A 24,047-nucleotide genomic window follows, 5' to 3' on the forward strand; every position below is an offset into this window, starting at 1 on the left:
CCCATCTGGTTCACTAATGCCCTTTAGGGAAGGAAATCTGTCATCAAACATAGCAATGTGGTTGACTATTAACTGAACTCTGAAATGGCCTAGCAAGCCACTCAGTTGTAACAAACCACTATGAAGTCACAAAAAAGGAATGAAAGGACTACCTGGCACTGACCTAGGCACTGGAAACGATAACAGCAATCTCAGCCCTGTCGATCCTGCAAAGTCTTCCTTATGAACATCTGGGGGCTAGTGCCAAAATTGGGAGAGCTGTCTCACAGACTAGTCAAGCTACAGCCTAACATAGTCATCCTCACTGAGTCATACCTTACAGATAATGTCCCAGACATCACCATCATCCTGTCCCACTGGCTGGACAGACCCAAAGGAGGTGGCAGCACAGTGGTATACAGACAAGAGGGAGTTGCCCTGGGAATCCTCAACATTGACTCTGGACCCCATGAAGTCTCATGGCATCAGGTCAGACATGGGCAAGGAAACCTCCTGCTGTTTACCCTGTACTGCCCTCCCTCAGCTGATGAATCAGCCCTCCTCCATGTTGACCACCAGGAAGCACTGAGGGTGGCAAGGGTGCAGAATGTGTTCTGGGTGGGGGACTTCAATGTCTGTCACCAAGAGTGGCTCGGTAGTAGCACTGCTACTGACCGAGCTGGCTGAGTCCTAAAGGACTTAGATGCTAGACTGGGGTCTGTGGCAGGTGGTGAGGGAAAAACATACTTGACATCATCCTCACCAACCTGCCTGCCGCAGTGTCAGTAAGAGTGACTCCCGTATAGCCTTGTGGAGATGAACCTGCCAACACATTGAGGATACCCTCCATCGTGTTGTGTGGCACTATCACTGTGCTAAATGGGATAGATTTTGAACAGATCTAGCAACTCAAGACTAGGCATCCATGAGGCACTGTAGGCCATCAGCTGAAGCAGAATTGTACTCAAATAGAATCTGTAACCTCATGGCCTGGCATATCCCCACTCTACCAGTACCATCAGGCCAGGGGATCAACTCTGGTTCAAAGAAGAGTGCAGGAGGGCATGGTCAGGAGCAGCACCAGGAATTCCTTAAAATGTGTCAATCTAGTGAAGCTATAACACAGGACTACTTGCGTGCCAAACAGCATAAACAGCAAGTGATAGACAGGCAAAACGAACAGATCAGATCTAAGCTCTGCAGTCCTGCCACATCCAGTCGTGAATGGTGATGGACAATTAAACAACTCACTGGAGGAGGCTGCACAAATATCCCCATCCTCAATGATGGAAGAGCCCAGCACATCAGTGCAAAAGATAAGGCTGAAACATTTGCTACAATCTTCAGCCAGAAGTGCCAAGTGGATGATCCATCTCGGCCTCCTCCGACGGTCCCCAGCATCATAGATGCAACTCTTCATTCAATTCAATTCACTCCACATGATATCAAGAAACGGCTGAAGGCACTGGATATTGCAAAGGCTATGGGTCCTGACAATATTCCGGAAATAGTACTGAAGACTTGTGCTCCAGAACTTGCCACACCCTTAGTCAAGCTGTTCTGGTACAGCTACAACACTGGCATCTACCCAGCAATGTGGAAAATTGCCCAGGTATGTCCTATACACAAAAAGCAGGACATATCCAACTTGGCCAATTACTGCCCCATCAGTCTACTCTCCATTATCAATAAAGTAATGGAAGGGGTCATCAACAGTGCTATCAAGCGGCATCTGCTTAACAATAACCTGCTCGCTGACGCTCAGTTTGGGTTCCGCCAGGGCCATTCAACTCCTGACCTCATTACAGCCTTGGTTCAAACATGGACAAAAGAACTGAAATCCCGAGGTGAGGCGAGAGTGAGTGCCCTTGATATCAAGGCAGCATTTGACCGAGTGAGGCATCAAGGAGTCCTAGCAAAACTGGAGTCAGTGGGAATCAGGGGAAAACTCTCCACTGGTTGGAGTTATACCTAGCACAAAGGAAGATGGTTGTGGTTGTTGGAGGTCAATCATCTCAGCTCCAGGACATCACTGCAGGAGTTCCTCAGGGTAGTGTCCTTGGCCCAACCATCTTCGGCTGCTTCATCAATGGCCTTCCTCCCATCATAAGGTCAGAAGTGGGGATGATTGCATAATGTTCAGCACTATTCATAACTCCTCAGATACTGAAGCAGTCCATGTCCAAATACAGCAAGACCTGGACAATACCCAGGGTTGGGCTGACAAGTGGCAAGTAACAGTCGCATCACATAAGTGTCAGGCAATGACTGTCTCCAAGAAGAGAGAATCCAACCATCGCCCCTTGATGTTCAATGGCATTACCATCACTTAATGCCCCCACTATCAATATCCTGGGGCGTTGCCATTGATCAGAAACTGAACTGAACTAGTCATATAAATACTGTGGCTACAAGAACAGGTCAGGGACTAGGAATTGTGCGATGAGTAACTCACCTCTTGACTCCCCAAAGCCTGTCCAGCCTCTACAATGCACATGTCAACGTGATGGCACTTGCCTGGATACGTGCAGCTCCCACAACATTCAAGAAGCTTGACACCATCCAGGACAAAGCAGCCCACTTAATTGGCACCACATCCACAAACATTCACTCCCTCCACCATCAACGCACAGCAGCAGTGTGTACCATCTACAAGATGCACAGCGGAAATTCACCAAGTCTCCTTAGACAGCACCTTCCAAACCCATGACCTCTACCATCTAGATGGACAAGGGCAGCAGATAGATGGGAACACCACCACCTGGAAGTTCCCCTCCAAGTCACTCACCATCCTGACTTGGAGCTATAAAACTGTTCCTTCACTGATAACTGACTTCTCTTTCAACGAGTGCCTCTAATTAATTTATTAGGTCCCAAAATTCCGCTCTATTATGCCCAGCTTTTCTGCGCTACAAATGTTGTCTTTCCTCCAAACTTGGCATCCGTAGCATGTGAGCACGTTTCTGGTGCAAGCTGCACACGACGCCTGCCCTTTTTGGTGATAGTATAAGTGCGCATGGAGGAACCGTGGCCAGAATTTACAGAGCAGGCAGATTGTGATGCAAATCAGCGTGCAGCATTGATTTGATGCCACTGCTGCCATCTTGGGGTTCAACGCTACAACTAATACCTCTCTCAGCTTTGTTCAGCAGAACAGGCATTCAGCAGCAGGAAAGACCCTCCCGCTGGTGCCCATTTAACTCTTTTCAGTCAACCAAATAAACTAAATTAACAAAATGAGGGACAAAATAAACACAGCCCCCAAATTAGGGAGACTGCAAAAACAAAGGCAGAGTTTAAAGAAAACTCTCTGTCTTTATCTCCGCAGTTTTTTGTTTTTATTTAAAGGAAACTTGCAGGACCAGGTTAGTTGCTGATTGATTTCTACTGGCTCTTGATGCAACTTGTTGAACTTAGTCCTAACTTCAACGATTCTGCACAAACTATTTGCCGCCCTGAAGGCACGCAGCCGGCGCGATGACGTTGACGTGCGATTTGCGCGTTTACGTCATATACGCACTGACGTCAGGTGCGTGCCGATGCTGCCCTGCCACGCGTGCTGACGTTGCCTTGGAGCCCGGGCCCATGGAGCCGTTTGCTGTCTTAGCTGTGTCGCTGCTCCTCGGGGCACTCATTTTCTTTATCTCAGCGGCGGTGACCGGATCGCGGAGGGCCGCACCGCAGGAAGACAACAGTAATGAGGGTGAGGAGCCAGGGAATGGGGAGAAGAGAGTGTGAGCCGGCCTGAGGTCCTGAGTACCAGCCACCGCCGTTTGAAGCTGTCAGCTCTTCCTATTGGCTGGCAGGCAGGCGGGCCGGGTGGGCTGGGCTGGGCTACGAGGCAGCTCCATTCATAAGATGTCAGAGGGAAAAGAGCAAAGGCCACCTGGAGACAGCCATACTGGACTTATTGACCGTTAATAACAATTAGTGTACAGCAGACCCAGACACATGGAAAACTTCAGTGATAGAGAGCTTTGGGAATTATTGGCTCAAAGCTACCTTCTCTTGCTGAGCATCCTACACTTAATGTATGTATCATGTCTAAACTTGCTCATATACTGCATCCCAGAATGGAAGAAATTGATTTAATTTAAACCTGAATGGGTCACTGATCTATCTGCTTCCGCCATCTCCCTAGGGAGCCTGTTTCATAGATTTGATCATATGCAAATTAATCTCTGGATACGAGCCTAGGATCCCCAGGGATTTATTTGGAAACATCAGGAGTGCTACTTGGTCTGTTAAGTATTTCTAGCAGTATCTGCTCCTCTGTCACCCCTCATCCTAGTACTTTACTGAGGTGACTCAGGATGATGGGTCTGGTATGAAAGGAAAGAAACAAAAATTGCTGGAAAAACTCAGCAGGTCTGACAGCATCTGCGGAAAGGAATACAGTTAACGTTTCTAGTCCGTATGACTTTTCATCAGAACTAAGGAAAAATTGAAATTAGGTGAAATATAAGCTAGTTGAGGGAGGTGGGACAGGTAGAGCTGGATAGAGGGCCAGTGATAGGTGGAGGCAAAGAAGAGATTGCCAAAGATATCATAGACAAAAAGACAAAGGGGCATTGACAGTGGTGATATTAGCTAAGGAATGTGCTAACGGTGACATTAAGGTTAGAAAGCAGGATGAGTAAGTGACAGATAGCCCTAGTGGGAGTTGGGGTGGGGGTGGGGTGAGGTGGGGGGAAGGGATCGAAATAGGCTAAAAGGTGGATTTTGCTTTTATGAAAGGAAAGAACTTGTGTTTATATTGTGCTTATTACATCCATCCCAAAGCACTTCAGCCAATTTTTTGTTGGCAAACGTGGCAACCATTTTACACAAAAGCAAATACCTACAAACAGCAATGGGACCTCACAATACTGATGGATGAGGTGTGACTTAATACATTTAGAAGAATCCTACTAATTTATACATTTAAAATTTCTTCTGTGCCTCCCCCTCCCCTCTTATAGTTAGTTGCTACATAATTTTGGTGTTTTCAGCTCCACTGCTTTGCTAGGAAGTGTTAATCACTTTGTGAAGAAAAGTTAATCTCTTTTTATTTTTATTGGTTGAGAAATAAACACATGGAAAACTCTCATGATACGTTCCGAATAGTGCTATGGGACCTTTTACACTCACCTGAAAACAGAGATGGGATTTCATCTGAGAGATGGCATGTAATGCAGCAGTCCCTCAGTACAGCATAGAATTGTTAGCCTAGATATTTGCTCAAATCCTGGATTGAGATTTGAACCCATGACCTTCTGACTGAGAGGATAGACCATTAGCATTGAGTGAAGGGTGACACATAGTGTGCCATTCCCTGCAGCACACCCTAGCACTGCTTCTTCCCCAAAAGAAACGCTCTATCTCCACAGCACTATTTCTACCAACTAAGGTAGTAGAAGCAAAAGCATGGTGTAGACATACATATACTTCTAATGTTACTTCCTGTGTTACAGTTTTGATTGATGCTTTTTATGTAAACGTTGAAATGCTTAAGTAAAGATTTATAATAGGAATTTATAGGTAAGTCGTGAAGTGGTTGCAGGCAACATTTTTTTAAGAGGCTGCAGCAACACTTGGAGCAATTAACAATCGGCATTAACCTGCAGCATTACACAACAGGATTGTATGCAATTTGCTAATTGCAGTTAACTATCAGGATGTTTAGCAGTACTAGGTAGGTGGAGTGTACTTTAACTGCATTGGTTGTAGCCTTTGCTCTTTGGTCCTGGAGTTTTGTGGCACTGCAATGGGAATGTTAGTGTTTTAAGAAATGAGGGGTGCTTTGGCCTGAAATCACTATGGAGTGGGAATCTGAAGCTTGGCAGATCTGAGGTGCCGTATAGAGTTTGGCTCATTGGCAGCTTGCTGATGTGTCTCAGCAGTGAGTGGAAGAGGCCATAAATATGACTGCATTAGATGGGGTTGTATTTTTTAAAAAAATATATTAATTTCACCTTTTTAAAAGTAGTCCTTTAGCTTCAAATTTTCTTTAAAAAACAATCAAATTGATATTATTACATTTGGAAGAAAAGCATAAATATCAGTTGGCCACCTTGAATGTCATTGATGCATCTTGGAAATTCTGCACAGCTCACATGCCCAGAGGGCAGGATGCCTTTTTTAGATAACAGTGTCACTGTTCAAGGCAAATGTTTAAACTCCAAACCCAGGCTCTTGGGAAATGCCTAGGGGTTGATTCTGAGACCCTCTTCCCCTGTATGGCTCACTACCAACAGTCAGTGTTTAATCCATTGAGCACTTAGGATGCTAAACATCAATAACAGAGTACTAGAAATCCAAATGAGTAACAGCTTTATCATGTGTTAAAGTAATATGTATGGTGATGTTATCATTATAGAAAATGTGATATGAGGCAAGGTTTTGTTCATCTTTTTGCCTGTAGAAATCCCACATCATATTTAATCTGTTCACATACATGTGTTGGTCAAAGTCAGTTGCAGGTGTAATGTCTTTGTTCATGCTCTCATCTCTAGCTGCCACCTGTGCCCCTCTCCTGAGCTGCTGCCTATGCTGCCCATCAGCAGATACAAGGCATATGTGGTTGAACACTTTGGGTATAGATAGATATTTGATTAAATGATTCTAAAAATGTTTGAACTGAAGCCATTTGTTGTTTTGTTCAGAGGACAGTAAAGACAGTAATGGTGTAAGTGACAGAAACACAGGATCGAGGAAGCAAAAGTTGCAGCGTCCACGTAAAGAAAAATCGCAGCAGCATGTGTTTGCCCACCCACTGCTGGCCACTTCACTAAAGGTAAGGAACTTTAAAATTATAGAGCAAATCTGTCATAGTATTATGTGCTTCAGAGCCATGAGAGCAGTACCTGAGATGGGGAAAAGCAGTAATTTCTGTAGTTCAACAACAGCTCAAATTTATATGGTGTCTTTAATGTAGAAAAACATTCCAAGGCATATCACAGAGGTGTAATAATTCTGGACTTCTTCACCTTTGTGTGGCTGAGAATGTTTTTAGAACTCTGATCCCATACAAATGCAAAATACTGGGGATGTTGGAAATCTGAAATAAAAACAGAAAATGCTGGAAAAACTCAGCAGGTCTGACAGCATCTGTGGAGAGAGAAACAGATTTAATGTTTTGAGCCCATAAAACTCTTATTTAGACCTCTGTTAATGTTAACTCTGTTTCTCTCTCCATAGATGCTGCCAAGCCTGCTGGGTTTTTCCAGCATTTTCTGTTTTTATACCACTTCCTTTGGCTTTTGTACCAAGAAAAATTTTGTCCTTCTATCTCTCCTGCTCTCCACCCTACCACAAACCTTCTCTTTTGTTCTTCCACACACTCCTCCCTTCCATTTGCTCAAAACCTGTTCCATTTCTTTCTTTCCTCAGTTCCAATGAAGGGTCATCACGATCTGAAACATTAACTCTGTTTCTCTCCAAGATGCTGAGTTAATGTTTTTCCCGCATTTTCTGTTTTTATTTCAGATTTCCAACATTCCCAGTATTTTGCTTTTACCAAAGGAAGTGGTAATGGTTATAGTGAAAAAACATGATGTATCCAGATGAGATGAGATGTGAATGACTACATGGCAGCCATCCATATACAATGTGATGAGATAAAGAAAGGAGACAAAACCGAACCAGCGAAAAAAAACATGAAATAAAAGCAACACCTCTGTTGAGTCCATAAGCATGACCCTGAGCTTCCTGTTGCTCTTCATTTTAATTCTCCACTTTGCTCCCATTCTGATCTTTCGGTCCAAGGCCTGCTACAGTGTTCCAATGAAGCTCAATGCAAGCTAGAGGAACAGCACTTCATCTTTTGACTCAGCACTCTATAGCATTCTGGACTCAAAATTAAGCCCAACAGTTTTGGATCCTAACCTCTGCCTCGTTTTGTTTCATGTTTTTTTTTGCTGGTTAATGTTAACTCTATTCTATCTCCACAGATGCTGTCTGACTTGAGTATTTCCAGCATTTTCTGTTTTTATTTTATGTAACAGCCAGTGCTAAGCAGGATGCTTTGATCGTGCAGCTGCTCTACATCTTGGTTTGAAAAATTAATAATCCATGTCAGCATCCATTCTTCAGAGCTCCTTGCTGAAAAGCCCATCACCGGAAAGCTATTTCTGATTCTCTGGCACAATTTTGATGTAACTATTGGCAAAAGGTCAAAGTAGGATTCCCCTCCATCATCTTAGACCAATTTTTGGGTGAGGCTTCTTCCTGTCTGACATTGATGACTTCTGTGAGTTCCTCCCTTTCAAATCTCTGGTGGATGCCAATCCTATGAGGTTATCCTTATACACTGCCAGACACTGGCCACATATAATTTTTCCCTGCCTGATCATGAATAATTGCTGGATTTGTATATTCTTCCCACCTGGTCAATGATAAGTGCTAGCTGTTTGAGACCTTCTCCATCTAGCCACTGGGCTTTGTGAGCATCTCCCTGTTCAGTCAGCAGTGAGCACTAGCTTGTGTAATTCTTCCCTCACTAATAGATGCTGGCCTTTGAGTTCCCCCTGTATTGTCACTGATCCCTGCATATGTGGGTCAGTGCCTGTCTCTGATATTAAAAGTGGAACTCAGAACCAACAATAACTGGTGATACTGGAGGTATCATCTATAGGTCAGCATTTTTCAATTATGAATTCCTATGATCCACTTCTTGTTGGTAATGATACTGGAGGAACTCTGTGCCAGAACCTGTTGGTGACAACCATTACAAAGAGCTTCACAGTGGTACCAGCCACGTACTTTTAACCAGCAAAATTGTTGTATGTTTAGGCTTGCTGTAAATATCTTCCTGGCGTTAAGTTTCTACCATAAGCAGTCTGGACATCTTAACTTTTATGGGAGTTGACTCACACTACTCTCTCTCTGTCTCTCTTATCTGTTTGCATGATAGTGTAACCCCTGGTGTGACAATAATAGCCCCTTGTGATCTGGACATGGTATTCGTGTGATTCGCATGTGTACTTCTTCAAATTATCCGAAGGTGAAGCAAATGAACACTTGGTGCCACACAAAAATGAGCTGCTTTATTTCACAGTAAGATAAACATGCAGAATAGCACTTAATTCAATCTGTATAGCTTACATTTGCACAGTAACAAAAACATATTATACTACCCACATAGTGGGCCATCCTAAACAAAAATAAAAATACCTGGAAAAACTCAGCAGGTCTGACAGCATCTGCGGAGAGGAACACAGTTAATGTTTCGAGTCCGCATGACTCTTCAACAGAACTAAGGAAAAATAGAAGAGAGGTGAAACATAAGCTGGTTTGGGGGGCGGTGGGACAAGTAGAGCTGGATAGAGGGCCAGTGATAGGTGGAGCCAGGCAGCTGGCTGACGGCTCCAGCCAGAACGAGAAGCCGCTCGGAGAACTCGGGAGGAAGTTTCCCCTCTCCCGAGTTCTCAGAGCGGCTTCTCGCGTTGGCTGGAGCCGTCAGCCAGCTGCCTGGCTCCACCTATCACTGGCCCTCTATCCAGCTCTACTTGTCCCACCCCCCCACCCCCCCTTAAAACCTGCTTATATTTCACCTCTCTTCTGTTTTTCCTTGGTTCTGTTGAAGAGTCATGCGGACTCGAAACATTAACTGTGTTCCTCTCCGCAGATGCTGTCAGACCTGCTGAGCTTTTCCAGGTATTTTTATTGTTGTTTTGGATTTCCAGCATCCACAGTTTTTTGCTTTTATCTTAGTGGGCCATCCTACTTGACTCAAATCAAGAGGCTTTGAACTATCCTCAGCATTCTAACTCAGCAAAAACTCTCTAACAGCCTGACTGCCTTCATGGTTTTTCCAGTTTTCAAACCTACTGTTAGTGTCTATTTTTTTTTTTACGCCTGCTGCTCACAATTAGAGAAAAGATCCACTCGATCTCCTAAATGTCCAGCATCAGTGACTCCCCAACACAATAGGCTTGAGGTGTTTTTGATTATTGAGAAAATTTAGCAAATTACTTATTATTTACAATCTGAGAAATTGCCACCAAAGCTGCTTTATTGGCAACTTAATTACCTATCATCTCATATCCTTTTGTTAAAATTACGCTATGCATTTAAAGCATGTTAAGAATAACACTTTTTCCAAATTGTTTCTGTGCAATAAAGTACTATCAGAAAATCCTGAAATGTGACAAAAACCTTAGTAAAGATGAGTGATGTATTATCAGTGATTGAAAAAGGGGTTTGATTGAACTGTTATTTTGTTTTAAAGAATCACAGTGGGAATATCAGCTGTCTGGATTTCAGTAGTAATGGGAAGTACCTGGCTTCCTGTGCTGATGACCGTACAGTGCGAATTTGGAGTACAAAAGACTTCCTTGAGCATGACCATCGTTGTGTGCGAACTAATGTTGAGCTTGATCATGCCACGCACGTGTGCTTCAGCCCTGACTCCAGGTAAAATGTGATCTATTTAAACATAGAATGGTTATGTCACAGAAGAAGGCCATTTGGCCTGTCATGTCTGTGATGGCTCTCTGAAGGAACAGCTTTCCTAGAGCCACTCTCGTACCTTCTCCCTGTGACTCTACATTCTTCCTTTTCAGAGATTAATCCAAGTTCCTCTTGAATGTCTTGATTGAACCTGCTTGTACCACAATCTCAGGCAGTGCATTCCAGATCCTAACCTCTCATTGTTTAATACATTTTTCCTCATGTTGCCATTTCTTCTTTTGCCAATTACTTAAATTTGTGCCCTTTGGTTTTTGGCACTTCCACCAATGTGAACAGTTTCTCCCTGTCTACTCTGTCCAGACCACTCGTGGTTTTGAATACCTCTTTCAAATCTTCTCTCAACCTTCTTTTCTCCAAGGCGAACAGTTCCAACTTCTCCAATCTAACTTCATAACTGAATGCTTCCTCATCCCTGGAACCATTCTTGTGAAGCTTTTCTGCACGCTATCTAATACTTTCATATCTTCCTCAAAGTTTGTGGTCCAGATCGGGACATAATTCTGTAGTTGATGCTGGACCAATGATTTATACATGTTGAACATATCTTTGCATTTGTGCTCTATGCCTCTATTGATAAAGCCCAGGATGTCGTATGCTTTATTAATCACTCTCAACTTGTCCTGCCACCTTCAATGATTTATGCACGAATACACCCAGGTGCCTCTACTCCTGCATCCGCTTCAGAATTGTATCCTTTATTTTATATTGACTTTCTGAGTTCTTCCTACCAAAATGAATCATTTATCTGCACTAAATTTAATCTGCCACCTGTCTGCCCATTCCACCACCCTGACTTTGTCCTTTTGAAGTTCAACACTATCCTCCTCACAGTTCACAATACTTCCAAGTTTTGTATTGTCCTCAGATTTTAAAATTGTGTCCTGTACGCCAAGGTCTAGGTAGTTAATGTGTATCAGGAAGGGCAGGGTCCTGACACTGACCTCTGAGGAGATCCACTATAAACCTTCCTCCAGCCCAAAAAACAACAGTTCACCATGAGTCTCTGTTTCCTGTTACTCAGTCAATTTTATTATAATTTTGTATCTATGTTGCTGCTGTCCCTTATATTCCATGAGCTCTAATGTTGCTCACAAGTCTGTTTTGCGGCATTTTATCAAATGCCTTTTAGAAGTCAACGTACATCACATCAACAGCATTATCCTTATCAACCCTCTGTTAACTCATCAAAAAGTCAAGCAAAAACAAAAAATGCTGGAAAAACTCAGCAGGTCTGACAGCATCTGTGGAGAGAAAGACAGAGTTAATGTTTCAAGTCCAGAGTCATACGGACTTGAAATGTTAACTCTGTCTTTCTCTCCACAGATGCTGTCAGACCTGCTGAGTTTTTCCAGCATTTTTTGTTTTTGTTTCAGTTTTCCAGCAACCGCAGTATATTGCCTTTTTTAAAAAAAAGCCAGGCAAGTTAGTTAAACACAATTTGCACTTAACAAATTCATACAGGCTTTCCTTAATTAACCTGCATTTGCCCAAGTTTTTATTTAATTCATTCATTGGATGTGGGTGTTGCTGTCTAGGCTAGCATTTATTGCTCATCCCTAATTGCCCTTGAGAAGGTGGTGGTGAGCTGTCTTCTTGAACTCCTCCAGTCCCTGTGGTGTAGGTACACCCACAGTGTTGTTAGGGAGGCAGTTCCAGGATTTTGACCCAGCAACAGTGAAGGAACGGCAATATATTTCCAAGTCAGGATGGTGAGTGCCTTAGAGGGGAACTTCCAGGTGGTGGTATTCCCATGTATCTGCTGCCCTGGCCATTCTAGATGGTAGTGGTCGTGGGTTTGGAAGGTGCTGCTTAAGGAGCTTTGGTGAGTTTCTGCAGTGCATCTTGTAGATGGTACACACTTGTCATGGTTTGTAAGTGGTGGAGGGAGTAAATGTGGTGCCAATCAAGTGGGCTGCTTTGTCTTGGATGGTATCAAGCTTCTTGAATGTTGTTTGAGCTGCACTCATCCAGGCAAGTGGAGATTATTCCATCACTCTCCTGATTTGTATCTTATAGATGGTGGACATGCTTTGGGGAGTCGGGAGATGGGTTACTCGCCACAGGATTCGTAGCCTCTGACCTGCTCTTGTAGCCACAGTACAGTATTTATTTGGCTAGTCCAGTTCAGTTTCTGGTCAATGGTAAGCCCCAGGATGTTGATAGTGGGGAATTCAGTGTTGGTAATGCCACTGAACATCAAGGGGTGATAGTTAGATTTGCCCTTGTTGGAGATGGTCATTGCCTGGCACTTCTGTGGCACGAATGTTACTTGCCACTTGTCAACCCAAGCCTGGATATTGTTCAGGTCTTGCTGTATTTGGGCATGGGCTGCTTCAGTATCTGAGGAGTCGCAAATGGTGCTGAACATTGTGCAATCATCAGCAAACATCCCCGCTTCTGACCTCGTGATGGAAGGCAGGCCATTGATGAAGCGGCTGAAGATGTTTGGGCCTAGGACACTGAGGAATTATCGCAAAGATGTCCTGGAACTGAAATGATTGACCTCCAATAACCACAACCATCTTCCTTTGTGCTAGATATGACTCCAGCCAGTGGGAGTTTTCCTCCTGATTCCCATTGACTCCAGTTTTGCTCGGGCTTCTTGATGCCACACTCGGTCAAATGCTGTCTTGATGTCAAGGGCAATCATTCTCTTCTCACCTCACCTCTGGAGTTTAGCTCTTTTGCTCATGTTTGAACCAAGGCTGTAATGAGGTCAGAAGCTGAGTGACCCTGGCGGAACCCAAACTGAGCAGGTTATTGCTTAGCAAGTACTGCTTTTTAGCACTGTTGATGACCCCTTCCAGCACTTTACTGATGATGGAGAGTAGACTGATGGGGCGGTAATTGGCCGCGTTGGATTTGTCCTGCTTTTTGTGTACAGGACAGACCTGGGCAATTTTCCAAATTGCCGGGTAGATCCCAGTATTGTAGCTGTGGTTGAACAGCTTGGCTAGGGGTGCGGCAAGTTCTGGAGCACAAGTCTTCAGTACTGTCGCTGGAATATTGTCAGGGCTCGTAGCCTTTGCAGTATCCAGTGCCTTCAGCCATTTCTTGATATCACACGGAGTGAATCGAATTGGCTGAAGACCGGCATCTGTCATACTGGGGACTTCTGGTGGAAACCGAGATGGATCATCCGCTAGGCACTCCTGCCTGAAGATTCTTGTGAATGCTTCAGCCTTATCTTTTGTATTGATGTGCTGGGCTCCTCCACCATTGAAGATAGGGGTATTTTTGGACCGTCTCCCTCCAGTGAGTTGTTTAACTGTCCACCGCCATTCACAACTGGATGTGGCAGGACTGCAGAGCTTAGATCCTTTGGTTGTGGGATTGCTTAGCTCTATCACTTGCTGCTTATGCTGTTTGGTACACAAGTAGTCCTGTGTTGTAGCTTCCCCAGGTTGATACCTCAGGTGTGCCTGGTGCTGCTCCTGGCATGCCCTCCTGCACTCTTCATTGAACCAGAGTTGATCCCCTGGCTTGGTGATAATGGTGGAGTGGGGGATTATGATGAGCCATGAGGCTACAGATTGTGATTGAGTACAATTTTGCTGCTGCTGATGGCCCACAGTGCCTCATGGTTGCCCAGTCTTGAGTTGTTAGATCTATTCAAAACCTAACCTGTTTAGCACGCTGGTAGGTATCCTCAGCGTGAAGCCGGGACTTCGTCTCCACAAGGACTGTGTGATGGTCACCCCTACCAATATTGTCATGGACAGATACATCTGTGGCAGGCAGGTTGGTAAGAATGAGGTCAAGTAAGTTTTTCCTTCTTGTTGGTTCCCTCACCATCTGCTGCAGACCTAGTCTAGCACCTATATCCTTTAGGACTTGGCCAGCTCAGTCTGTGGTAGTGCTACCGAGCCACTCCTAGTGATGGGTATTGAAGTTCTCCACCCAGAGCACAATCTTGCCACCCTGAGTGTTTCCTCCAAGTGGTGTTCAACATGGAGGAGCACTGATTCATCAGCTGAGGGGGGTGGTACGTGGTAGTCAGCAGGAGGTTTCCTTGCCCATGTTAGACCTGATGTCTTGAGACTTCATGGGGTCTGGAATCGATGTTGACGACTCCCAGGGCAACTCCCTCCTGACTGTATATCACTGTGCTGCCACCCTCTGCAGGGAGTCCATGAGTATGACAGTGTCAGTCTGTTGCTTGCCTAGCTTGTGAGGCAGCTCTCCCAATTTTGGCACGAGGCCCCAGATGTTACTAAGGAGGAGTCTGGAGGGTCAACAGGGCTGAGTTTGCTGTTACCGATGCCAAGTGGTCCATCCAATTTCATTCCTTATAGACTTTGTAGAGGTTTGGTACAACTGAGTGGCTTGCTAGGCCGTTTCAGAGTCAACCACGTTGCTGTGGGTTTAGTGTCACATGTAGATAAGTTTTTAACGACAACCGACAATGGTTTAATGGTCATCATTAGAATTTTAATTCCAGATTTTTATTGAATTCAAATTTCACCATGGTGGGATTCGAACCCTGGTCCTCAAGCAGTACCCTGGGTCTATGGATTACTAGCTTATGACAATACCACTGTGCCACCACCTCCTCCCAAGTGAATATGAATTTTCTCCCGTATTACCCTTTTTTGAACAAGGGTGTAACACTTGGAATTCTCCACTCCTCTAGCACCACCCCTGAGTCTAATGAAGATTTGAAAATTATGGCCAGTGCCTCTGCTACTTGCATGTTCGCTTCCCTTGGTATCCTTGAATGCATCTCATTTGTGGTGCCTTATTGACTTTCGGTACAGGCAGCCTTTTCAATATCTCTTCCTGATCAATTTTAAACCCTTCAAATGTATGAACCACCACCTCTTTCACCTTACCTGTGCAGCCTCTTCTTCCTTGATAAAGACAGATGCAAAGTATTCATTTAATATCTCAGCTCTGTGCCCTACCTCCATGTATAATTCTCATTTTTGGTCGATAATCAGTCCCACTCCTTTTACCACCATTTTATGATTTATATACCTATAGAAGACTTTTGGATTTTCTTTTAAGTTAGCTGCCGGTCTCTTTTCATACATTCTCTTTGCTTCTCTTATTTGCTTTCTTAATTCCCCTCTAAACTTTCCATTTTCAGCCTGATTCTTAGTTGTTTTCTCCACATAACGTCTCTCATAAACACAATTTTTTTCTTCATCTTAATTTCTATCTGTTTTGTCAGCCAGGGAGCTCTCAATTTGTTTGCCCTACCTTTCCCCTTCGTGGGAATCTACCTTGACTGTGGCCGAACTATCTCTTCTTTAAAGATAACCCACTGCTCAGTTACAGTCTTGACTGCCAACCTTTGATTCCAATTTATCTGGGTTAGAACCATTCATATCCCATTGAAGTTGGCTTTCCCCCATTATTTTTACTCTGGATTGTTCCTGTCCTTTTCCATAGCCAATCTAAACCTTATGATACAATGATCACCATCCCCTGAATGTTCCACTACCCTTGGCTTACCTCATTCCCAAGAACCAGGTCTGGACTGGAAACATACTGCTGTAGAGATTTCTCCTGAACACACTCGAGGAACTCTCTGCCCTTTACACAATTATTATCCCAGTCTATATTCATAGAATTAAAGCCCCCCTTTATAACTACTATAAAATTGCACCTCTCTGAAACTTCCTTGCAAACTTGTCCTTCCACATCTTTCCCACTAATTGGTGGCCTACAGACTACACTGAGAATGTAAGTGCACCTTTTTTGTTCCTTAGCTTTGGTCAAATAGATTCTGTCCTTGACCCCTCTCGGACGTCCTCTCTCTCCAGCACTGCAATTTTCTCCTTTATCAATAGGCCACTTCTCCCCCTTTCCTTTCCTATCTTTCTTGAGCACCTTGTATCCAGGAATAATTAATTCCCAGTCCTGCCCTTCTTTGAGCCAGGTCTCCGTTACCATCTCAACATCATATTTCCATTTGGTTATCTGTGCCTGCTCACCAATCTTATTTACCATGCTTCACGCATTCACAGTAACCCTAATTTAGAATTTTATTACTTCCCCCTTATGCTGAACCTACCCAATACCCTACTATTTCCTATTCTGGTGCTATCTATCTCTCCCAGTATTCTTTGCACCTTGGTATTCCTCTCTAATGTTTCCAAATTCTGTCAAGTTAGTTTAAACCTCCCCAGAAGCACTAGCAAATCGAGGAAATTGGTTCTGGCTTGTTTAGATGTAACCCATCCAGCCTTTACAGGTCCTATCTGCCTCTGAACTGGTCCCAATGTCTCAGGAATCTAAAGCCCTCGCTGCTGCACCATCTATCCAGCCAAGCGTCATCCGCTTTATCCTCCTATTTCTATGCTGACTTGTGCACGGTACTGATTGTAATCCACAGATTACTACTTCTGAGGCCCTGCTTTCTAATTTCCAACCTACTGCCCTAAATTCTGACTGCAGGACCACATACCTCTTACTTCCTATGCCATTGATACTAATGTGGACCATGACTGGTGGCTGTTCACCACCCCTCGACCTCGCCAAACTTTCGGGCTGCTCTGCAGCCATACACACCCTTGACCCTGGCACCAGAGAGGCAACATATCATCCTGGATTCACGTCTGTGGCCACAGAATCGCCGGTCTGTTTCCCTAACTATTGAATTTCCTACACTTATTGCTCTTCCAGTCTTGTTTGTGCATCCCTGTACAGCTGAGCCCTGTACTTGGCGCCATGGACTTGGCTCTGGCTGCACTCCCCAGATGAATCATCACTTTCATCAGCATTCAGAACTTAATACTGGTTGGCAAGTGGGATACATTCAGGGGCCTCCTGCACCACCTGCCTGTTTCTTCTTGACTCCCTGATGATCAGCCCTTCCCTCTCTGCCTGCATATTCATAAGCTGTGGGGCGACCACATCTATAAATGTGCTATTCATGAAGCTCTCAATCTCTCAGATGTCCCGCAGTGAAACCCAGAGCTCAAGTTGCTGCAGCTGATGTCACTTCCTGCACATATGGTTATTTAGGACACAGGGAGCTTCTGAGAGTTCACACATGGCACAGGATGTGCATTGGAGAGGTTATAACTGTGCTGCCATTACTCTGTCCATTAGATAATAAAACATACTACTTAAAAAAAAGACTCACCTGCAACTCACTTCCCTTCTGCAGACGTCACTTAAATATAGGGAAGTTAACTAAAATGTTTACTTAAATCCTTATCCCTTTAAAAAAAAATGTAATTTTCAATTTTCCAGTTCATTATACTAACTTCATAACTTTGGAGAAAGGGAAACAAAACTACAATACTCACCGGCCAATCATGTTGATGAATTTTTAAGATTTTGGTCTTTGATTCTTGCTTATTTTTGAATACCCCATTTGTCGTTGCTTTTAGCATTTATATGTTATTGGAAGAAAATTATTTCGCTGTTCGGGTACAGCGAACAGAATCTCACTTGCCAATTAGCTGGGTCTGAGTTGCAGATTCGGTGAAAAAAATAAGTAATTTGCCAGCTTCCATGCTACTGCTCGTGACTGTAACTCCAGCTAGTTCTGAACCTTCACTGTGTCTGAATCTTATTGTTTTGTGCCCTGTATTCTTGGTTCTGCAGCATTTAAGATACCAGCAGTCTATTAATTTAGTTTTGTTTTTAATTCTGTCACTACAGAGCCTTCATCACTTGGCTGGCAAATGAAGAAACAATCCGTGTTTTCAAAATGATCAAAAAGGATGATGGTTCATTTGCATTCACCGCCGCGCCTGAAGACTTCCCGAAGAAGCACAAAGCTCCCATTATGAACATCGGAATTGCGGAAACAGGTCAATGCCTTTGGTCAGGGTTCAACCAGTGTTAGTGGTTCGCTTCTCTGGGTGTGGAGTTCGTCCAGCATTTGATTCACTCCTTTTCGTTGGGAGGTTGACCCAGCGTCGAGTACTGTTCATTTTCTTTGGCTGGTACCATTTGCCTTCTGTTAGAAAAGCTGGCCTGCTTCTTTGGTATCTATAACTCTGCTTTATTTTTGGTTATTCAGTCAGAACAGATTGAAAGCTCCCAATTCATGGGTATGAGATGTTTATCAGTTATGAAGACAAGTCACTGAATTGTTTTATTATCTGGTCTGAGAATGAATCAAAGCTAATTCATTTACACTGTATCTACCTATCATCTCAAAATCCCTGTATTAACTCGCATGCATTATGCTTTACTAAGCACAACATTTAAAGTAAAATTTTCCCCCAAAATCCTTTGTATTAAAATAGTCAAAAAATCCTAAATTGTGACCATGATCTGGGATGACTTGCCATGCTCCACTCACCACAGTGTATGGAGAAGTATTGTCAGTGCCTTCTGGTGGCATGACTGAAATCACACACTTAGTACATTAGGAAATTGTAGATGCAAACTAGTGCCAAGGGGTGGAACTTGGCCTTTGCATGACTAGTATTTTTAAGGCATGATTACATGCCAGAGATGCAGTGGGACTTTCTCCTTGCTGCTGTAGGACTGTCAACTATAAATACTCTGTACAGAGCAAAATATGTTAACTTGTGTGTCTATTTTAATCTTAATTCTAGGAAAGTTCATTATGTCTGCGTCAAATGACACTACCATCCTGATCTGGGACCTGAAAGGAGAGGTTCTGGCTACAATTAACACTAACCAGATGAACAATGCATACGCCACAGTGTCTCCTTGTGGAAGGTCAGTGTCATTCACTTTGGCATTAAATAATCCAAACCCAGCAGGAATACCATATACACTGGTGTAGTAAAGAAAGGGAAGGCCAACACAGAAAGCTGTATTGGGACTGACCAAATGCCACTTTTCAGCCAGTGTTTGAGAGGTAGCTTCACCGTTAATCAGGTGCTGTAAGCAAAGCTTGTGTCACAATCAGATTGTATGGCTTTTAAAAACATCATTTGATGGATCATGGTTCATTTCCATTTCTGCAGGTTTGTGGCTTCATGTGGCTTTACACCAGATGTGAAAGTTTGGGAAGTCTGTTTTACCAAATCAGGCGCATTCCGGGAAGTGATGAGGGCTTTTGATCTAAAGGGTCATTCAGCTGGCATTTACTCGTTTGCTTTCTCCAATGACTCCAGAAGGTGAGACCCTACTGTACGATCACCTTACGTACGGTACCTAAGTAGCATTAATGTTTAAAAAGCATCCATCCCACTGATTTCAGTGTTTTATTTATATGCAGTCAACAACATCTTTCAAACCATTGCGACAGTGAGATTTAATGTTGCATGGACTAAGAGAGCCAGAGTTCACAGAGAAACAAAATTTCTCTCAAGATCAGTTTTTTAATACGTTTTTCACATAGGTAGGATCTTGTCCCATGTCATCATGGAGCAGTTGAACATCAAGAACACCATGTCCTCCCAACCACCAGACCAACACAGGAAAAAAATCCTAGACCATTTCAGGGAAAAATTCTGAGAAATTCATCTCTGATTCCCCTGAGGCGATCAAAACAGGAGACCAGTGACTATCAGATTTATCACCCAATGCTCCACCTCCCTCCTGTAAGCTGCATTATCAGTCAAAGTTAGAAATCAAGCTGCCTTTGAGTCCCTGTGGCAAAACTGTACTTGCTGGTAACTTGTTCCAGAGGTCGTGACCCTCTGTAAATAGAACACTTTCTGACAGCTAACCTGGATCTGTGTGATGTAACTTGTATGCATTTCTCCTTGTCCTCTTAACCCAATATAACTCTAATAATTTGTTCGCAAGGACAGCTTCTGTTCCTTCATTAATTTAAAGATCTCTAACAAATCTCCTTGCAGTCTAGACCTTTCTAAAATAAAAAGAACCATCTGTATATACTGATAGCTGTAACTAAATGTCCTCCTTTGAGCTTTTTTCAGAGCTTCTAGATCAGCTCCCATTTGAAGGGACCAAATTTAGATGCACTATTTTAATAACATTTATAAGGGCTTTTGCTTTTTGTTCTGCATCAGATCTAGCAATGTAATCTCTTATGTTTGTGACACTCATTATGAACTTAATATAACAACTAGGTTTCTTTTCCACATAACAGCCTTAAACTCTGAATCCTCCATAATGTACATGTGCTTGCTGTTCATTTATGTCCCTTCACACCCCTTCCCCCGCCCCCCCATGATACTACATTTAGCCATGCTAAATTACTTTCACCAGATGTGAGCCCATTGTATTGGATTGGATTGTCATTTTTTTTTTCTCATCTAAGATTTAACATTTACACTAAGCTTGCAGATAGTTTTTCCATTGCTATTGTCCAGATAATAAAGATGGTGAAGAGCAGTTGTCCCAAGACTGATTTCTATGCGATTCAGTCACCACACACAGCCACTCAACAATAACAACTTTCTATCTAAGAGGATATGATTAATTTTTTCTATCTACCCCAAGATCTGCCTGCCAGTCTCATAGAACTACATCTTATTTAGTGGTGTATTGTGTGGCACTTCATCAAAAACTTTTTGAAAATGTAAGCATACAATGCCAACTAAGCTATCTACATCCACCGACCTAAAATCTTCATCAAAACAATTCTGCAGTTTAATAAGACATGGCTTCATTTACCAGAAGACATGTTGAGAGGCTCTACAACTTCTTTCAGTCATAGCACTCACACAGAGTATCACTAACGATCCCTTTTAACAACTTTCCGAAAACCAAACTCAAACTAATGGTTCTATAACTTTCTAGTTTTGCCTTGTTCCCCTTTTTGAATTTTGGTATCATATTTGAATATTGATTTTGGGCCCAAACAATCTGTTGTCTAATTGAACAAATATCTGTTGATATAGACCAAGTAGATTAGGTTATAGCCCTTAGGCTCTGGTTCTCTTTTTGCTTTGGTCAAGAGAATCCGAGATCACAAAAAGACTAAACCCTGTGAGTGGAAGGATGAAAATGTGATTTTTGTTGTACCAGATGACTATCTCTTGTTTAGTTTGTACATTGTGTAATGCCAGCACAGTCGTTAATCTATGTATATTAGTATATGGGTGGTTTTAGTATCTAACTGACTGCTCCATTTGCATCTTGCAATTAGAGAGCAAAATTGGCAAAGTCCTGTGAGCAGCTCATCTGCTTTCAGTTAGGTTTTAGTGTTTGAATTAACGAAAGCTAAAAGAGGGAAAGGTAAAGGTACTACATTTTAACTGGTGAATTGCTAGTGAGTTATTAATTGGTTGGCTGGGATAAATCATTAACTCATGGGTTCAGAATAACTTACTAACTTAAATGATTAATTGGTTGCAAGTTGTTGAAGCTACAGAATCTACAGAATTTCTGTGGGTTATGATTTTTTAGAAAACAGAATTTACAGGCATGGATAATTATTGGAACATTATTTATCTAATTTGTTTCCTGAACAGAATGGCAACAGTTTCTAAAGATGGCACCTGGAAGCTGTGGGACACTGATGTTGAGTACAAACAGCAACAGGACCCCTACTTGCTGTACACTATGAAATGCAATGTCTCCGATCCCTGCCGAATCGCTCTTTCTCCTGATGCTAGGGTGGTAGCTATCTCCAGTGGCTTCAACATCACAGTACATAGTGCCAAGACAGGCAAGCAGGAGGAAGAGTTTTTAAATGTGCACGGGGAGGAGATTGCTGACTTGGCATTTGACATCAACAGTAGGTTTTTAGTTTCGTGTGGTGACCGTGCAATCCGGGTCTTCCACAACGTGGTGGGCTACCGTGCGGTTATTGAAGAGATGGAAAGCAGGCTAAAGAAAGCAACAAATGAAGCGATGCGAGAGAGATTGCAGCAGCAGATTGATGATGCACAGGGCGCATTAGAGGCTGTGTGTATAAAGAAAGAATAAAACTGCAACAAACTAATGTTGCCTTTGGCTTTGTGTGTTTCTGGATCTGCTCTGTAGGCTCAGAGGAATATTTGTGACTTCACTTTAACTCTACATTGTTTGTACATAAAGTGAATACGGTATCCCTTGCCATTAGGTTCCAGTCATCAGGAAAAGGACCAGTGGAATTTGATGCTCAGGACTGAGTTTGAATCTGTTTTGTTTGGAGCAGAATTTCTGTAAATAAAGAAAATACAAATTTTCACTCTTTGTACCTGAAGCAAGTTCTCGTTTTATTGCTTTCTGTCCCACTGTCGCAACAGTCAGCATATCAGTTTGGCAGTGTATTAAATTTAGAAATAGCAAAGCTCTTGAGGTAATTGAATTGAATTATTGATTTCAATACTATGTGATGGAATGATGCAGGTTCAGAATGTTAGCTTCTACACAACTCTACGCTATCAGCAAATTTTTCGAACTGAAAACAAAATACTGCAGATGCTGGAAACCTGAAATATAAAAAAATACTGGAAATACTGAGCTGGCCAGGCAGCATCTGTGGAGAGAAAACAGAATTAATTTTTCAGGTCAATAACCTTTTATCAGAACTGGAAAAAGTTAGCGATGTAACAAGTTTTAATCAAGTACAGAGGCAAAGAAAGCTTGCGGGGGGGTAGCAGAAAGAGCAAAAAGGAATGTCTGGTATAGGATGGAAGACAGGAATGATTAAATGACAATAGGGATAATGGTACAAGGCAAAAAGGGGTATTAATGGAGCAAGAAAAGAAAAGGGACTAGAGGAGCTGTAAATGCCAACAACAATCTCATTACCAAAAGGGATTGTGTGAAAAAACGGGAACATTAGTTATGATCTGAAATTGTTGAACTCAGTGTTGAGTCTTGAAGGCTGCCTAATCAAGAGATAAGGTGCTGTTCCTCAAGCTTCTGTTGTGCTTCATTAGAACAGTTCATGGGGTCAAGGACAGAGAACATAGAATGGGAGTGAGCAGAGAATTAAAATGACAAGTGCTTGGAGTTCAGTGTCATGCTTGCAGACTAAATAGAAGTGTTCAGCAAAGCAATAAACCTATTTGAATTTAGACTGCCCAATTTGGAGATGTGCATTGTGAGTAGCAATTATAGTATACTAGATTGAAAGATGTACATGTAAATTGCTACTTCACCTGGAAGAAGCATTTGGGCCCTGGACAGTGGCAAAAGAGATGATAAAAGGGCAGGCGTTTCAACTCCTGTGCTTGCATGGAAGGTGCCTTATGAAAGGGACATGTTGGAGGTAAAGATAGACACGACCAGAGGGAAAAGTTCCTTTGAAAAGTTGAAAGGGATAGGGGAAGCAAAAATGCGTTTGGTGGTGGCATGAGCCTGGAGGGTGGGAGCGGCGGGCTGGGAGTCAGTATACCACTGATTTTTATTGTTTTTCATGCCGGACAGTAGCGGAAAATATGACAAGATTGCAAAAATTGATTTTATGTTGGTGTAAAACCAGTTTGCAATCGTCTACTCCACCCATCAATGGCAGACCGTGCTTGGGAACATCGTTTTAATACATTTCCATCTCATTATAAGTCCTGCTTACTGGAATCAACCTCCACACATTATCAGACCATGTCAGCATGCAGTTAGAAAGCTGTATTTCACAATGGTGCATAAAATTTGTGCACCTAGTGACCTGCGCTTCGCGTATCATTTCGAGGCTGGTTTGCCTGCCTTGCATCACTCTCAGGAATCAGTGCCAGGCTTCACAAGTAGCACCAGATCGCTTTCAGGGGGGTCACAGGTAAGTCTGGCGGTAAGGCAGAGATAGCTTTTAATGGACTGCAGGGCTAGGGCTCCAC

General features: G+C 43.0%; 1 protein-coding gene across 2 annotated transcripts; it reads left to right on the forward strand.

Annotated features, from left to right (window-relative positions):
• Positions 1-3,523: 3,523 nt before the first annotated feature.
• Positions 3,524-22,456, forward strand: tbl2 (transducin beta like 2). Of its 2 annotated transcripts, XM_041196758.1 has the most exons (7): positions 3,524-3,682; positions 6,624-6,754; positions 10,190-10,374; positions 18,049-18,200; positions 18,957-19,083; positions 19,335-19,487; positions 21,756-22,456. In XM_041196758.1, exons 1-7 carry the CDS (start codon positions 3,565-3,567, stop codon positions 22,210-22,212), a joined length of 1,323 nt encoding a protein of 440 aa, XP_041052692.1. In that variant the 5' UTR covers positions 3,524-3,564; the 3' UTR covers positions 22,213-22,456. The 2 variants fall into 2 exon arrangements, with proteins under 2 accessions (XP_041052692.1, XP_041052693.1); XM_041196759.1 differs by lacking the exon at positions 19,335-19,487.
• The last annotated feature ends 1,591 nt before the right edge of the window (positions 22,457-24,047 follow it).

Source organism: Carcharodon carcharias, chromosome 10 (genome assembly GCF_017639515.1).
Source record: "Carcharodon carcharias isolate sCarCar2 chromosome 10, sCarCar2.pri, whole genome shotgun sequence".
NCBI lineage: Eukaryota > Metazoa > Chordata > Chondrichthyes > Lamniformes > Lamnidae > Carcharodon > Carcharodon carcharias.